The sequence below is a fragment of the Vanellus vanellus genome (genome assembly GCF_965231255.1).
Source record: "Vanellus vanellus genome assembly, chromosome: 3".
NCBI lineage: Eukaryota > Metazoa > Chordata > Aves > Charadriiformes > Charadriidae > Vanellus > Vanellus vanellus.
Genome location: NC_138907.1, coordinates 16,836,320 through 16,855,224, shown reverse-complemented (window position 1 = coordinate 16,855,224; position 18,905 = coordinate 16,836,320). Strand labels below are relative to the sequence as shown.

Below are 18,905 nucleotides of genomic sequence, written 5' to 3'. Positions count from 1 at the left end.
CGCTTTCAAAGGCTGCCCGAGGAGAATTATTCCACTGTTACATTGCTGAGAATCAGATCTTCATTTCAATTCAAATATAGATGAACCAATTCATCTTATGCTTGTAGAATAACTCCTAGTAGCAGAAGAAGCAAAAGGCTAGAAACTTAGGAAAGTGCTTTTCTCCTCTTCACTAGCTAATCAGTCTGTATTGTTCAGAATAGCCTTTACGTAACCAGGTAGTAATGAAAATCACTGTTTCTCCCCTTACACCTTTTTGCAAGCACAAAGCTTTACATTCTATGACATTTTGTAAACATTTTCTGCCAGAAAGCTCTAAAATCCTTCACACAATAGCATCAGCAAGTACTATTAGAGTGCAGTATGCCTAAGAAAATTCTTTTTATCAGTTGACATTTATCCTGAGAAAATACAATCTTACGTGTATTTTAGTAGGCTTTCAGTTCATTTCCAAAAAGCATCTTTGCTTTCGCTTGCAAAGGAGAGAAAATTAAGACTCTCTTGACAGTACATTTGTTAAGGACCCCTTTATAAAAAAACATCATTACTCAAGGATATATTAATCTTGTTAACAGATCTCGTTGCCATGTTATGCTATGAGAAATAAACCACAAACCAGGCCCAAACAGGTTATCCCAAAGAAGAACATATGTTTATAAAGAATATGTACGAGTACATCAGCAACTTTGTTTCCCTTAAAGCAATCTGGAAAACACTAAATAACAAAAAATTTATTCATTACTTTTGCTCAGTTTGTATCTCAACTACAGCTCAATATTGTATATAATATATAACATCTAAAACCATAAGTAAGACCCACTTCTCTTGTAGTAGGTATTGGTAGGAATATAGCAAACTATGCTCTGAAATCTCAGACATTACTAAAAAAAAATAGGCAGGGAATGGTAAGAAGACAGTGAATATTATTAACCTTATTTTATGGATGAAAAACTGTGAGGGAGATTAAATACTTGAGATATATAAAGAACTGGTAATAGAATTGTGAAAATAAAATAGCAATCCCAAATCCATTTCCAGTACTTAATTACTTCTTAGTCCTTCATCTCTCCTTTTTTCCATTTTATGCTTCCAGATGTCTACCATTCATCTGATGTAATCATTTATGAAGGATCCAGTTTTTAAAGTAGAAATAATATCTGGGTCCAAAGCTAAAAAAGGGTTGTTGCATAATAAGTGTTAATTCTTAACTGCAGTAAATTCTGCAAAAAGCAAAACCGTACTGCAAAACCCAAGAACCAAAGGTCACTATCACAATTAAAATGATTTTCTGAAGGAATCCAACATTTCAAAGGAGAACTTACAGCTGGTCATATAATAAGTATCATACAGTTCTTACCAAGCAAAAACTACAGTAAGAACATCCTGCAGTAAGAAGTGTAGGATGAGACTCATGGCGAGACTGTTGTGCACCTTTTGGAGGAAGGCAAGCAGTGCACAACACATTCGTTAACCAGTAATTTGTTGAAACTTGGCTGAGCATGACACACTAATAACATTTCAGATATTTTTGTTACATTCTTCTCCTGATACCATTTATTTGGTAACCAAAGGTTTGTTTCAACAATATTGCCAGTCTCTTTTTATCAACAGCTTTCCTGGCTCTCTTTTGCATGAAGTCAGAGAAAACACCAAATCATATTGAAATTTAGCTGAAATGCTTTAAAAAAATAAATTCAGGAACCTGTTTTGAAGTGCGGCTAAAAGGAAAGCAACTCCTAAAAATATTTTTGACAGCTATGAACATTTCAGTACTAAGCGTTTTTCCAAGATTTGATTTAAAAGGATGCTACCAACTCAAAGAAAATGGAGGTCCGGTTCCCAAGCTCAGCTGAAAAACTTTATGATTTTTATTAAGACGTAGTACAGTGTTAGACTTATTCAGAGACAAATTTTACCTTACTTATCTTTGAAAATAGACTCCTTTAAAACAGAGAAAATATTTTCCAAATCACTGAAAGTTTTCGTAATATTTCCAATAAATTCCTTAAATATTTTTTCAGGCCAGAATATTGATAATCAGTAATGCTTGCAGGAATCAATCACAGCTATATAGATGGAAATTCAAAGACATGTAAGCAAAAGTCACGTGCCCACTTCTCTTGTAGCTGAGCAGGCAAAGACCTTGGCTCCCCTTAGGCTACTGCATGCTCACTATCAGAACACTTTATTTGCCTCTTTGGATCAACTGGCAGAACTGCCCGAAGAACTGCTCTATCCAAATGATCTGGATGTAACAAAGTCCTCCCAAGAAATTTTTTTCTTTTACCCAAACCGCTGTAGCAGGACCAAGCTGCAGCACGATTCCCCATGTGTATAGGGGCAGATCCGAGAAAGAAGTAACCTTAGGTGCAGTGGCTATACTGTTTCACTTAAAGCGGGCAGCTTCATTTGCTATTTCGCAAGTGAAGGAAAATTCCTGACATAAAATTACAATTGCATCAATTTTAAAAATGCTGAAAACTACCTATTTTTTAATCTTATTGATATAAATCCCAGAGACGGCACAAGAGAAGTATTGTCTTTAAATAAACTTTTTTTTTTTCATTTAGGAGGCTTTATAAAGTTACATTTAGGACAGGTTGTTTTCTAGAATTTTATTAAATTGAGAAGAGGTTTTAGCAAGTTTATGAAATGCATGAATGTTCAAAATGATCACAGAAGCTGATACCTTGAGTAGTCTGGTAAGTGTAGGTACTAGATTAAATGATGGTCAAAACATCAACACATTTAAATTTTTATATCCTACAGTCTAGGCTAGTAAACTTTTGCTTCACTCTTTCTATACTATCTTCTGTGTTTCAAAAGAAAAAAAAAAGTTTGCAGAGGAGCACTGTTGAGCTAGGGACATATTTTAAATGATGGTAAAATCAGAGCGCATTAAATTATACTCCCATCACTGCTTAGCAACAAACAGCCTTTAGGGATGTTACATAGGCCTGGGATTTCTGACTGGTACTATTTTCCTCCAGAATTTAAGTTTTCCTAAAGAAATAGCACTGCAATTGTTTCATAGAAAATGCAACAAAGAGGTGGTAAAAGACACATACAGTGAGCTTGAACGAAATTTATATGCATACAGACATCTGAACTTAAACTCATTATTATTCATAAAAAGGCATTTCTAAAGATGAATCTAATGAGATTACATACTAGGCACAACACATAATACAGAAAGACATGAACGGTTGTCTCTAAAAATTTATAAATATAAATACATCAATTGGTTGTCTATGATTCTGCAGTTTAGCTTCTATCTGATTATGTTTAAACCATGATTTTCAATTTTTTTGGACTACTGAACGTTTTTCTTTTAAAAACTTTTCTATTCATTCTAACACACGTAGTTCCATTTAAATCAGTGGGAGTAATAATTAATATTCCTGAAAACGTCACTAGGTGATTAAATGCCATGAGGTAACATACAGGATAATCATATGCTTGCAAATAGGCATATTTTATTATTAAAATAAGTATGGTTATCTGCAGCATATTTGTATATACATTAATTTATATTGGAGATCAAGGGGATAAAATTAGTCATACAAATAATCCAACCAAATACAGTGGGGCCATCTGTGAATTAAGTGATCATAAAGAAATGTATTGGGAATTGACTGTGACTGTACACTGTCTTCACCTTCTCCTGTCCTAATAGCTTGTTATTTGTAAGCTTTATAGTCAAAATAGTACATTGTCTAATATAGTGGGTATAATATAAATCATGGAAAGGAAAAGGGAAACTAAATATTTTAAATCCTCATAATTTTTAATACACAAAGAAAGAAAGAGCAACTAATTCTATAAGTAGAGAAAATAACAGTCTCTAAATAAGGAGAAAAATAACAAAGGTGTGTTCAAAGTTCCCGGGACATCAATAAAATTATAAAAACAGAATTATCTTAAAAATATTGGCTGGTCAAGTCAAAGACTGACACTGCATTTCTGGCCTTGTGTACAGAATATTGTATTATGGCTATACCATTCCTCACGTAAAACTTTTACAAGAAGAAATATTAAGAAATATTTTTAGGCAAAGTTTTTTAATGGCAACACTGAACAATCAGATGTTCAAATACAATGTTTATATTTTTTTTTAAAAAGCTCAATTAATTCCTTGGGAAAATGGTTCTGAAAGGTACTGAAACTATTTTGCGTCTTTTTCTTTTTTTTTTTTTTTTTTTTTCATTCTTTAAAAGACACTTACTACAGAGGAAGATCAATTATAGTGACCCAGTATAGTAAGGAAGTTGTCTTTTTTCAGTCTTAAAAAAATACATTTGATTTAGTGACAAAAAAACATCTCAAGTGAAAACCTGACATTTATGTTAGCAGTAGTAACTCCCCAAGGGAACTCTAAGTAAAGTTTCATTTCCATCCTGATTCCTTTTGACTTTAGTCTTATTTTGAAGCAGAAATATAAAAAGCATTTGGGCAGAAGTAACTTGACTTTCAGGGTTAAGCCTTTTGCCGATCCTTTAAAAACCCACCAGAACCTGTTCAAGTTGCAAACTTTCTCAAAAAATATGTTTGCAGGGCATTAGTGGAGATTTTATCAGGAAACTCCTGAAAGATTGCGTGGACTGTGGTTGCCTACTTTAACTTCAGCCTCAGCAGGTCTTCCCTGCTGGAAACTCTGCAGCCTGTGCTACGCCCCGCTACCCACGGAAAGTGTCAGTCCATCAGCAAGTTGGGAATGGGCCCTGTGGAAAGGAGGCTTTCTGATTAAAGTGCAGAAAACACAATGGCTGGGGCTGGGATGTCTGAGTGGGAGCAGACTTCTAAAAACCTATAAAAAATTATACACACTGACTATTTTACTACCTTAAAAGAATGTTCTTTAGGTTGCAAAGTCAAAAATAGCAGCTCTGAGACATAAGGCTTCTTACGTAAATGAGACCCATCCACTTGATTCATGGATGTTATGATATAGCCTTTAATTACATAGTTCAATGCAATTCTCTCCAGAGCCTCCGTTAACTTGTTCTGTACACAGAAGAGGTCTATTCTTAGCAATAAGTAATGACCGAGTAATGAAGAAAGCTGTTGTGGCAGTGAGCAGTACACCTGCCTCTGCAATACAAGAGCCCTTGCTAAAAAGGAGAGGGGGGGACCGCGTACCAAGGAGAGGCGAATGCTGCCTTGAAGAAAAAAATGTTCTATCCCTTTCTCTCCTAAAAATCACGTGTGAATTTGGTCAAGTTTTTAAAGCCAGGCATTTTCTGGGTGGTCATTCCTTATGCCATTCAGGACATTCGCATCTTCAGGGAGCGTGCCTTGCTGGATATCCCAGAATACGCAGCGCTGATGACTCAAAGCTGTAACGTGAAGTCAGTGTGAGCTGTGCTTTGAAGTTAGAGTGGATGCTTAGCGTATGTAGTGTTATATGCAAAGTACTCAGCAAAACTTCAGATTGTGCACTCAGTATTAGTGACTGTTTGTACCTGCAGTCTCTCGTGCCTGTTCTCTTCTATGACCGGGATAACAGCATCTGTCATCTTACATGGGCCTTGTGTAATTTTTAATACTTGTGCAGCCGCTCAGACATTCTACTTATAAAAACCTTAGAAAAGCCCAGGGAAAAATTAATAATTTCTCTTCAGAGCTGGTTTGAATATTGACGATAAATAAGGCTCTGGGCTACACACTGAACAGCAAGGACAAAACAAAATATTGAAGAACGTATTATCCAGACTACACACTGAAAGAGGCAGGAGGCTTGAGGAAAAAGTGGTATATGATCATGTAATTAAAGACTGTTTCATAATGGACACCCAGAAACAGATTAAATTAAAATTGTGCAGTAGCTTTTGTCCTGACAGTTTGCAGCTTGTAAGTGCTTTACTTTATAAACTTAGTAATATTCTCCGCGCATAGATTTTGAGTACAGTATGTTCATACATGTTAGACTGACACAAATGACTTAGGTCGATTAGAGAAGCAGCAAACTGGCCATACCGAGCTGTGCTTTAAAAACCTGTGTGCTAAATGGGTATCGAAGAAAAACAAAAGGAGTGTGAAGATTGATTCGAACCTGTGGATGAAAAATATACGTGATAGTCTATTTTCAAACGGCAAGCATTTTAACACAGGATAGGTCATCTCAGCAATGGGAGTGGGCAGTGGGTTAAAATAGGAAAATTTTTTTAGCCTTTAAATCCTCATTTTCTAAGGGAAATTTGCATTGCCAGTTCTTATTATACCTCTATAAATACAGAAAAATTAAAGAGTGAAATAAGTAATTACTGTTACCATATAGGTGAGGGAGACAAGGAAGCAAAGCTTCTCGCCAGTCATTTTTGTGCTGGCAAAATGTTTCTGCGCATCTGAATGACAAAGGAAACTTCCATAAAGATCACAAAGTAATATTACATAGTAGTGGACAAGGTTAAGCCTGTTTGTTTCTTGAGGATTTGGGATATTGTAATATTAATACACTTGCAAGATTTATGTTTTGTGGGTTTTTTTCTAACCAGAGGACCCAATTCTGATCTTACCCTTATTTTACATCGGCTTAATATAGCAGCTTCAAGAGGTATCAATCCTGATTTACACAGACATGAAAGGAGTATTGAGACAAATTATTTTACTCCATCAATTGACAGAGATTCTACTAAATGTGACAAACCTACAAAAGGAAAATATTTTTAAAATATTTTCCAGAACAATATACATGATTTCTAAAGACATTTTTCTCTTCCAATTCCATTAGTTAATTAATTTCCTTAGTACTGCCTTCTGCATTCTCTAACACTTGAAAGCTTAATTTAAGTCACTGAGAGCTCAGACTGGGCGAGGGCCAAATTTCTAAGACATAATTATGTACTAGTTTTCCAATTTCTGAAAAGGAAGCTAAGGAATAGCAAAGTTGAGTAACATCAAAACCTGTACTCGGTTCACCTTATATATTTCACAGAATCATAGAATCATTTAGTTTGGAAAAGACCTTTATGGTCATCGAGTCCAACCGTAAACCTAACACTGCCAAGTCCACCACTAAACCGTGTCCCTAAAGTGCTACATCTACACGTCTTTTAAATAACTCCAGAAATAGTGACTCAACCTCTTCTTCCTTAGGCTATCCAAGGAGTTATGAGCCCATATTAAAGTACAACATCAAAATACCTAAATATTACTAGGTTCTCAGAGGCATGCTTTTTGAGTTAGGTATATTTCTGTCACAATAGACACAGCATCACTAACTGCTTTTTGTTATTTTTTCACGCAAGTGTGAATAATATGGCAAGACAAGTTTTACCCCTAATCACAAGCAACAGAAAAGATGAAAGCCACCACTCATTGGAGGTAGCTTTGCTTCTGAATTCCTGTGGTGCCATCAACTTAGACTGCTATTTATCCCCTTCCAACAGATATGTTTCTGTTTTTTTAATAGGGGAGTAATTGCAAGGAAATTCTATTCACTTGCATTACTGTGCATGCTTCTGTGGTTTAAGATTTACAAACTCCACCAGCATGACTCACGTATCACAATGGGTAATACGTGACCGAATAGCAGAGATTTGTTTAATCAGCTCCTACCACAAACTTGAATGATGTAGGTGTTTATAACGCACAAGAAAGACCCTAGTTATTAAAAGACTGCAATCATAGCTAAGAGAATGGGATCAAGCTGGTGATAACAGAATAAGATAAGCCCTCTGAATTTTAAGAATTTTTCAAATAGACTTGCAAGAATAGGAGGTCAAAACTTCCATTACATTCACTTTTTTCCGTCACTGAAACTTTCTTCCTTACAAAAACCTCAAAACAAGATGACATGAAAATATTTTCTCGTAACTTCGAACCTGATGGGTGATTTGTTTAAATTTTGAGTTTCAAAATTTGCAATGTGGAAAACAAAAATAAAAACCGTGCTGCACGGCTTAAGTGCACAACTTATTATAATGCCAGACTCAGCTGTTTAACTACCATAGAGGAAAAAGCACAAGTTCAAGGCTGTGTAACTTTCATCCTAGCTGCTCCTCCAAAGGCTTTTGAGCAAGAACACTGACAAAACCCCCAGAAATTACTGGAAACTACCACAACTGAGACAGCATTCATGAAAAACTAACGGAGTTTGGGGTAAATTAGGAAATATATTCAAATCATATTTTCTTCCTGGTGAGCTAGTGGGAAAATGCTGATGTCTTCCTCATAACGCTTAAGCAGGAATGTTTTATGTAAGAATATGAAATCTGTATTCAGAATTCTTCTATAAATGCTTAACCAAACCAGACGAAGCTTTTGTCTAATGTTGAATGACAGTCCACAATTTATCTCTGAAAAACTATACGTTCTAAAAAAACCCAAATTCTTTGCAATGTATTACAGAAATTAATTTTCTGCAATAAGTATCACAGAAAACAAACTTCCCAGAGAACCAGCTCCTGGGAAGTTCAGCAACATTCATCTGAAAAGGATGTAGCAGGAGAGCATTAATCAGCTCTTCGAAAAATCTATTTACAAATCTTTCTTATATCACCCCATGATAGTCTAAAAAAATCACGTAACATACAGCTATTGGTTTATAACTTCCATTTTCACCTGTCTCTCTTCTAATGAAGAAAAATATGAAAAGCAAACTCAAAATAAGCAAAACTAGTAACCTCTCTGTCAGTGCTAACGTTCCTGGGAACTCCCCAAAGAAATTCCACTGCTTTTCTAGGGGATGATGTCATATGAAGCATCTGTCCACCCCATTATAGATAGTCACCTGAAATTCATTGTGCTTAGACATAGCAGTGTGCGTAGTCTGGGATGGAAATGCAGTATCTCATTAACCTCTCCACCTCTCATCCCTGGACCTTCCAGGTTAAGTGTCTGATTTTACACATGTAAAATGTAAAAATGATTTTATAAATGTAAAACATAAGCCTGTTACTGCATCACAATCAGCAGAATTCAAACTTTTTTAGATCACTTTTATCACTCCTGTATGATTCAGAATCAGGAAAGTTAACGTATTTCCTGAAACGGCTATAGAGTATTCTTTTTTTACCAGCATTAGGGCCCAATTCTCATATTTTTATTAATAATTAATATTATCTTTGCATCACAGGACTGTCATTTATCCTAAAGCTATTCATCATGGTTGTCCCCTAGACACCCATTGTACAAATGCTGACACGTGTGTGTGAACGTTTCTGTTGTCACCTTTGGGAACAGAGAAGAGTCAGGATAAGCTTCTAAAGAAAATTACAGTATTGAGATACAGACCTTCAACCCATGTCTACTCACTAATTCTGTGATTTTCTATACACGTCTTAAAAAGAAAGTACATATAATTTATAATATATACATATAATCTTTCTCAAGGAATCCTTTCTTAATGGAAAAACCTCCTTTGACAAAAACATCATTTTTTTAATCTTTTGTTAAAGCTAAAAAGCATAGAAGGGAAAGAAGATCAACACGAAGGTCATTTGGTATCAGAAATTAAGATGTGATTCTGAAACTTTGGAACAGTGACATACATCTCCAATTGCATAGTGTAATGTCAGTGACCTCTGTAACGGCTGTACATGTTCTCTTAATTACAAAAAGACATCGCTGTGGGAAGAATCAGTCTAGTTTCTCTGTCGTTAAGCAACACGAAGCCCTTTCTCTGGACAAAATCACCAACAAGTCAAACCTTTTCATTTCAAGACCTGGTGCATTGTGCCACAGACTAAAAGCAATCTGCAACTTGCACACCTACATGGCACTGTTGGTATGCAGCACTTACTTATGCAAAATACACTCTTTCACAGTTTGTAGTGGCAGCAACTGCAAAAGTGATTCTATTGAATATACCACCCGTTTTTTTTTTTTGGTAAAACCGATTTTTCCAGGAATTACAGAGTCCCTTAAATGTAAAACAAAATTAGTCACATAACTTTACTCTTACAGCATGGTTCAGAAGCATGTATTAAATTAATAAATAATGATGATGATGGTGGTGGTAATAAATACACAAACTTATGAAGAGTCTTTTCTCTATAGATATTCCCATATGAATACTACAGTCAGAATCAGCAGGTTATTTAATTTGCCCTAGATCTTCTCTGTTTTCATATTCCCACTTGAATAATAAGTTCAGAATCAGCAGGTTATGAGGTTTGCCCTAATTCTAAACTTGAGACAATGGGACTTCAAATTGCTTCCAATGGAAAATGAAAACAGAACCCGTTTTTTTCAGCTATCTATGAGGCACCAAATTTGCTGCTTATTGGGACCTAACTAAATAGTTCCAGGTTCATAAACAACTCCATAGAATTAAAGAAATCAAAAATCCTACCATATAATCCATTCTCACAGAAACCTGCCAGCATACCTCTGTCTCTTAGTTCTTTACAAGCTCAAACAAGGCATGCCTGAGACCAATTCCCGCTTTCGCCCCAGAATTTCTCATTGAAAATGAAAGAGAATGAGACTTTTCAAAAATTACACGATTGTTGACTTGGAGTTGGAGTTCTCCACTATCCTCAGACATCAAATCTTAGATTCTTTTATAGTAATAAGGATGACTTTTGTACAGGTGTCATAACATTGCAAAGGATGGGAACTATTACAACCACGAGAAGAGCTGAATTGCCAAGGGCAAAGTGGTTGGCAGTTGACAAGCTACATCATTTCCAGTATGTAGTCAGACTAATGGAAAGCATGTAATGGCAGACCAGTTGTGCACAAGAAAAAACACATTCTGAACACTCAGCTATGGATAGATAGGCAGTAGGAGTGGTGGCAACTTCAAAGCCAGCTGATAAGTATCAGTTCTGTCAACTAAAGAGGTTACACTACAGTAAGGGGAGCTTCAAGTCTTGACTTCCCCTACTAGGTCCCTAATACAAATTCCGACCTTTCAAGTGCCTGACAGCCAGGAAGAAAATCCTACCAAAAATCCTGTACGGAGTGTCACTAGTTTAACTTTACAGATGCAGAAACCAAACTGGAGAAGTGGTGTGAACTGGTTAGGGTCAATAAGAAGGCAATGTCACATGAAAATTCATGTGCTTTTTCCTACTTCAATCTTTAGTTACTACAGGTATTTTGTGCATTGAAGTGCTCATTGGTTCTACTGAGTACACCAAGATCCAAGAGAATGACTAGACATGAGCATGAACCCACCACATAGAACTATTTCTTAGTCAGGTACCATCAACACAGTACTGAAGGAGACAGTGTCATTTCAGAAAGTGCACACCTTTGTGGGGAAAACCAAAATGATTTTGTAAAACATTAAAATATGATCCCTGGTCAGCATAGAACTAAATAAAGGCATCAAAGATACTATGTACCCTGACTTTGCTCGTGAATTCTATATATAACAGCACAGTTAAAGTTATGTTTGTCACGTTCTACCAAATCATTCCCTGAAAGAAGTATACTTTGGTCTTTACAATTTACTCCTCGGGTACAACATAGTACACAAAACCTCAGAATGCCCTTCACTATTCTGTAAAATCAGGTGTTTATGAAGGTATACAATTTTCAACTACAGCGCAATAAACTAAAGTATATTCCCAGAAGCTGATATGGTTTCATGTTTTCTCAACATAACATCAAGCTTTCTGGAATACAAAACATTGTATTAATTTCAACAAGAGAGCTGGATGAACCTTTTTGTTTTAAATTACCAGCCAATTTTGATATGTTTATTAAAAGAAGCATAAATCCTCAAAGCTGCATATCTTAATGTTAGCCTCTACATAAAGCTATTTCTATCAGGAACTGGTTTTACTTGCCAGTCTGTTTCCCCATTCCCATCCATCAGCTTGGTAATGATGATGGGGTAAAATTATATGTTCTGTAATGCACATGTTTTCCCACAACTCCCTGGCTAGCATCTACTGTTAAAAGACTCCTAGGGAGGCAACCTGCAGCTGAGAAAAAAGACCAAGTGCATTTGGTCCAAAATGCCTATAAGCCTCGAGATGTAATTACATGAAAATATAGACAATTTTATTATATAATTTTGAAATTCTGAATGAATATGACCAATGTGACACAAGGTCCTATGCTGCTAGATGTAAATTCTTCTAGTATATTAGCATTCTGTCATTTGCATTACAGACTTGAAATTAACATGGACCCTGCACCTCTGGTAGGCACAAAGGGAAGCAACAACCTCACTATATAAAATATTATTGATCTGGGGTACTAAGATGTATGCTATATGTGTAAGTGGTCTTTTGGAAGTATTTCAATATCAGCATTTTGAAAGAATTAGCAATATTCAACAAGTAACCTTCTTAGAAGATACTATAAAACAGACTGCCAATTCCTAATTACCAGTGACACAGTATTTAAATTGCTGTGATTTTACATGAGGCAGATATTGAAATCAATATCCTATAATGCTGAATCCTGGCAAACAAAATAATATATCAAATTGCATTAGAAAAATGATGCAAAATTCTGCTTTAAAGTGACATAAGGATTCTGTTATCATATGACTAAATGCGAAAGGCACAGACTTCATACAGTTTTGAAAGACTTTGGGATTAATTGACTATCTGCCCTCAAGATTCTACCCTGACAAAGTCACTGTTTGAAAATATTAAATAAAATTAAAACACTTATTGTTCAATTAATCACATCATCTGTAAATACAACAGAGCCTTAGTGCAATCTCTAGTGGTTTTCTAGCCCTCCTCCTAAATCAACATCACCCCGGCGCTCACTGGCACTGACAAGAAATTCAGCATGCAGAAGAAATACAGATCATGTAATAGAGATGCATCTTATAGATAAAGATTCTGAAGTGTAAATCAAAAGGAAAGTTTTGCTCACAGTATTTACTAGCTCAAAGTATATTTAGCTAACAATTCAAGAAAGAAAAGGACCACAGTGGCTACTCTGTTAAGATTGTGTATAGGCAATGAGTTCAAATAGTTCAATGAGTTCAGAGCATCACTTTGCACTCACATATCTTGCAATAGATAATTAATGCCAAAACATGTTTATATGTTTTAATCAAGGCAGAAGAGAATTGAATGAATTAAAATATGAAATTGTTCAAAAAGATATAAATATTGGATGACTTTTTTAAAAAGTTAACATGAAGAAGCAAACATGCACAACAAAGATTGATGTAATATATTCAGAACCCAAACAAACAAATCTAAATGCTGGCTAGCCTGAGACATCTGGAATTCGCTTCCTTAACAAATCACTTTCACAGTTCAAACCGTAGCTGGCATCAACTCCTGAATATCTGACAAGAAAGAATATCTCTTACAGCGAACAGCTGCATGAACAGTCCTCATTTTTCCCACAAAACAGAAACTCAGTAGAACAGTTAAAATAAAACATGTTCTAAACAGGAATACTTTGAATTCACAGAGTAATTCTCTCTATAATATACTAATATTGAGGCAAGTAGGCCAGCTATATTTTAAAAAGATAAAATATCCTGTATGCAATTTTTTCAAGCAGTGACAGCTAAAGAAATGCAGAAGAGCATGAAGTGACAAGAAGCTGAGGACAGTGAGAAACTTCTCCCAAGTTAAAGCGTGTTACGTGGTTTTTATTTCCTTCTTCAGTGGTATCTGCCTATTTTCTCTGCCAGGACACTGGATAAGGTTATTTTGATGAGGATGAAAGGCAATTTTTTTTTTTTTTTTTTTTTGTCTAAAGCCAGAGGGTCACTATTTTATAAATTTTGTACTTAAAATAGATTTTTGTTCTGAAATTTTAACATAAGGAGCAAAATGAGAAGAGGAATATGGAGGCTCACTGATACAAAACATGTATTCTCTCTACTTTCTAGGACCCTGACTTAATTCACTAAAGATTTGATTTTAAAGATCAGTCTTTTTAATGAACAGCTCTCCCTATCATAGAATCAGCCATACCAATTTGATTCATTTCAAGGTATAATGTAATTTCCACTGAATAGAAGATTGTGATGTACGTCAAAAACTTATGAGAAAATTGATATGGCAATCAGGGTTTATTTTAATGCTAGTCTTATTCCTAACAAAATTTATCATAATTTTGTGTATTTTTCCTTCCCCCGAGTCACTATTATTACATGAAATAATATTCCTTTGCCTATTTCAGTACTAAATAGAGATTTTGTTTTCTCTTTTAGAAGGCTGTTTTACAGTCTTTACTCATAAGCACATGGACTAATCAACAGCAGAACTGCTACAGTTCGTCTTTTTCTGTGCTGTAGACTGCACACCTTTGGTACTCAAGCAAAACTCCAGTCCTTTTTCCGTGATTCATGCCAAACTTCCCACTGAAGAGAGTTTAGATCCTATTCAAACAAAGAGCATGACTGAATGCAATAAATCTGATTCCTTCCTAGCTTACACTGGTTTTACACTGGTGTGTTCAGATAACATAAATGAAGCTACTCCTGATTTAGACAGGTACAAGAACAGTTAAGCCTACTGGGAATAACTTATATTATTATGGGTTTTCCAAAAGAAAAAAAACTTGGGCATACTTAATTTTCATAAGAAAATTTTACTTCATGAAAAATTAATGTGATTTTCAAAGATGAAAATCTGAAAAAAACCCACTGCATTTTTTCCTGAAAACAACTTAAGTGCAATCAAAAATTGCATCCTAGGGCTCGAAACTTTGACTCTAAATCAATTATTTCTAGTCTCTCAAATGTGCAAGTCGGAACGGAAAATTTTGGAAGGGTTTTCTTTGTTGTTGTTGTTATTGATTTCTAAAGTCCTCATTATGCTGTGGGACTCACTGCCTTACCAGACTGCAGAGATTCAGAAGCACACTAAATACAAGTCCCCCCCAAAATTATAAAAAAATCCAAGGAAAATAAAATGTAATGACCACCTTTCACCTTTGAAGAACAGGTCTCACTAGGACCTGTGATTACAATTTCAGATAAAAATGGAAAGTTGAGAATTTTTTTCCATCAGAACCATTTTTAGTCAAAAAGTAGGACAAGAAAAGAGTGAAAACTCAAGACCCCTCCAGATGACTGCAGTCTGAGATGATCCTGCATGCTTCAGCAATGGCCATCTCTTCCTAAGCTTTGTGGGAAATTTACACATTCCCGGAACAAAAGCTCAAAACCCAACAGCATAATTTTCTGTTGGCTATAAAGAACTAAGCAACAATAGCCAGGGTTTCTTCCTTGGCAGACATGATGGTTTTACTTGTCCTTCTGCCTCTTCTATTTCTTAGAATATTGAATCATTTATAAAATAGTTCAGTATCTTTGACAGCACATATGCGTAGCTACTGATCCCTTCATCAAAACCTGACTGATGTGAATTTCAGTTACTATCTTTTCTTAATCAACAGATATAAACTGTAGGAGTAGTTCCATCTATATTGCTATCAGTGGAAATGTTGCTCCCTGTTTCAAATGAAATCATAATCCAAATACTTTATGATCCTCTGTTGAGAGAGTATGCTAAAATTGTAAGTCTTGCTACTATTTTATAAGGCTTCTTGGTGGTCAAGGGACACGTGAGGGGAATCTTGATCCCACTGAGGTCATCAGTAAAACTACCAGCATTTGAATGAAGCCAGCATTTTACCCTAAATTTGGGGGATTCTAAATGTTATTTTGCATGTCATCTTCTTATAAGCTGTATACAAATTTTAAAATATATAAACATACATATGTATTTCAATAACACTCAATCTAAACATTAAAATGTTCCTTAAAATAGATATTGATGTTATTATTACGTAAAGATAAGATTTTCTCTGATTGATACTACATGCAATTATAGGAATTTTTTCATACAAATATTACATGTTCAAAATAACTTAAAATACATAAACTATGTTTTAATGTAAAGGGTATATAAATGTATAATAATATATAAATGGCTATTGTTGCTTTAACCAAGCTGCTACACCTCATCATTTTCTTTTTGGTTTCTAATAGGGCCTAACTGAAAGATGCTAAGACAACTCAGTATTTTACATACATATATACTATGTAGTACCACGTATTAAAAATTTACATCCAAATACTAAATCCATTGATATGATCTCACCTAATATAAAAGATATTTCAGTTTACAGTTTCTAGGACTGCGTGCTATTGAAAGTACAAACATTTCATTTTCTGAAACTATCATTTGCTCTTTACTTATTAAAAAATTATTTTAAAATGTTAATAGGGTTTGAATTTTTTAACGAATGGCAGATGAGAGATAAACAGCTGATAAAGTAAACAGGATGCAGAATGACTGTAGCGTTTTGAGTACTGACACTAAGGACAGAAGGTGTTACATAATAAAGCACAGTCACAAATGATGCTTGCTTTCTTATAATGAGTGAAATCTGCTAGAAATTATAAAGGCAAATTATTCAGCCATAAATGTCATGCAGCCACTCAGTGAAGATCTTCATTTGGCCTTGATAATATCCTTTTTATATTTACCTTTCACATTTTAAACTTATGTCTTTGCTCTCCAATTTTGACATGAAGATTGTATTTTCCTTCGATATATTTCCTCTTATTTCACTCGTATACCTATACTTGTTCTAGGTACACAACATATGTACTCTCTATACTTAAGGAGCTGCAAGCAATGGTACATTTACTAGCAAAATAATAAAAAACGAGTCCTACGCGCATCTGCAAAGTAAATGTTCACACTCCTTCCACTCGCCAAAAACATTGGGCACTGAATATGAATCATATTTTCCCCAGTGATTTATTTGTAGATGGGTTTCGGGAAACTGCTTTTTTTTCTAGGCTCCCTCTTCCCTGGTAAAACTATTCAGTAATTTTGTGGTCTTGGACTACCTACTTCCCTATTGCCCTTTTGTATTCTCCCTGTCCGACTGGCATAGGGAATTGCTAAATACATTGCAAAGCAGTACTGTTCGCATCCGTGTAAAAACGTAATCCTCCATTTAATCCTCCTCTTCCCCGGCAACAACTTAAGGAATTCACAAATAAATCACCGATTTTATTTCAACGATGTAGCAGAGGCAAATACCAATGCAAAGCAGACTCGGGGTCTCCCCTACCCTACAAAAATAAACCCAGGCCATCTTTGCACTCAATCCGGCAAAATTCTCCCCAGCATCGCTTTCCCCGCTCCCAAAATTAATTTTCACCAGCTACGTGCCCGTCCCCTCCCTTGACTCTGGCCGAGCGTGATGCCGGCTGCCCCCGTCCCTCCCAGGTGACACCCGGCACCCAGGACCCACCTTCCCAAATCGCATCCCACCTCTGGAAGACGCCCAAATAACCCCCTCCTCCTCTTCCTCTCACCCAGCCTCGCAGAGAACAGAAGAGTGATGGCACCATGGTCGGCCACAGAGACACGTGGGGGGCAAGAAGAGGAAGGCGGGGAAGAGGGGAGCTGGGGACGCGGCAGCGGGGAGGGACGGGGAGGGATGGGGAGGGAGATCCACTCGTACAGATGAAACTCCATGCAGGCCTGGCCTCCTATACCCGTCCCCTCCATGGAGCCATGGGGAGGGGGGCGGTGGGGCGAGCTGAAATGGCACCTTACCTTCGCTGCAGTCCTTCCCCCGAAAGCCCGTTTGGGAGCAGTCGCAGACGGCCTGGTCGTTGAGCACCGAGCAGACGCCCCCGTTGAGGCAGACGTCCTCCCTGGCGCACAGGCGGCTCTGCTCGTCGTCCAGCCGCACCTCCTGGCTCTCCACCGGCGACGCCTGCGTGTAGTTGACCCGGACGTCCGTTATCCAGCCCTTGAAGGGCTCCCGGTCCTTGACGGAGGAGAGCGTCAGCTTTAGCGTCGCCGACCGCAGCTCCGGCGGCAGCCCCCCTAAGAAGAGGCCACTGAAGACAGTCATGTCCCGCCGCTTGGACTTCACCTCCACCCACTTGGCCTCGGCCCGGTCGATGATGAGGGTGGTGTTCTTGAAGTGGCGGCGGATGACGACGGCGTGCCAGAGGTTGTCGTTGACCGCCGTGTCGGAGAGCAGGGTGGCGGGCTCGGCGCAGAAGATGGAGAAGCTGAGCTGCAGCCGCCCGCCCTGGGTGAGGATGAGCTCCAGGAAGTCGCAGAAGCCCTCATCGTCGAAGTAGAGCACCAGCCCGCTGGAGCTGCGCGTCTTCATGTTGAAGCTCATCTCGCTCTCGCAGCAGGCGTTCCACTTGGGGAAGCGGGTCCACTGGCCCTCCGCCCCCGGGAACTCCAGCCCGCTGCCCAGCTCGGCCCAGCAGCCCAGCAGCAAGGCCAGCCAGAGCAGCAGGCAGCCCCCGCGCCGCACCAGCGCCGCCCCCATCCTGCGCGGCCTGGGGCGGGCGAGCAGGGCGGCAGGGCCGGCCGGGGGCGGCGCTGGGGCCCCAGCGGCAGACAGGGTAAAATCTTGCCGGGCGCCGGCCGCGCTGGAAGGTTCGGAGGTGCTGGCCCCCGCCCCGGGCACGGGGGTGGCCACAGGGGACTCCCCGGGGCGGGGGGCTGCGGGTGCCCCGCGGGATGGGGTCGGGCGCGAGGGGTGGCCGGGGGCCGCCGGCAGGGACCCGCGGTGCAGGGAAGGCGCCGTTGGGTCTCTTCACTGGTCGGCCGGGCTTCCCAAAAGGCGTCCAGGGGCGGGTGAGTCAGCAGAAATTTTCCCCAAAGCCAACATTACCAAACCGGGAGAAAAACCAAGATCGGTGGCAAAACCCTCCTCCAAGCGGATCCACCAGCTCGGCAAGACTGTAGCAATATCCCCGCGCGTGCGCGCCTCTTTTTTTACATCCTCTCCGCCAGCTGTAGTTTCCCAGGAAGCCAATTACCGATCCCAGCGCTGCCTCCCTAGGACGGATCCTCTTGTCAGATCAGGGACTGTCTGCCATGGTGCTAGAGCAGCGTCAGCAGACGACAGGACTCATCGCTCATGGTTTCCTGCGCTGCCTCAATCCCAATGGGGTTGAAACCCAGAAGCTGTCAAACAGCCGAGTGGCTACTTGACATGCAAAGCCTGACAGCTCCTCTTCTGTT

At 38.2% G+C, this 18,905-nt stretch overlaps 1 protein-coding gene across 21 annotated transcripts in view; it reads right to left on the bottom strand.

The window, feature by feature from the left end:
* Positions 1-18,204, bottom strand: part of NRXN1 (neurexin 1) — a gene marked incomplete at its 5' end in the record, with an annotated part of 721,771 nt that extends 703,567 nt beyond the window's left edge. For 20 of the 21 annotated variants that reach the window (XM_082481373.1, XM_082481381.1, XM_082481385.1 and 17 more), the window contains one exon: positions 17,466-18,204. In XM_082481373.1, the coding sequence (XP_082337499.1) occupies positions 17,466-18,204 (739 nt within the window). Of the gene's footprint in view, positions 1-17,460 lie in introns of all 21 variants that reach the window. The other variant, XM_082481382.1, reaches the window with a different exon arrangement.
* Positions 18,205-18,905: the final 701 nt, after the last annotated feature.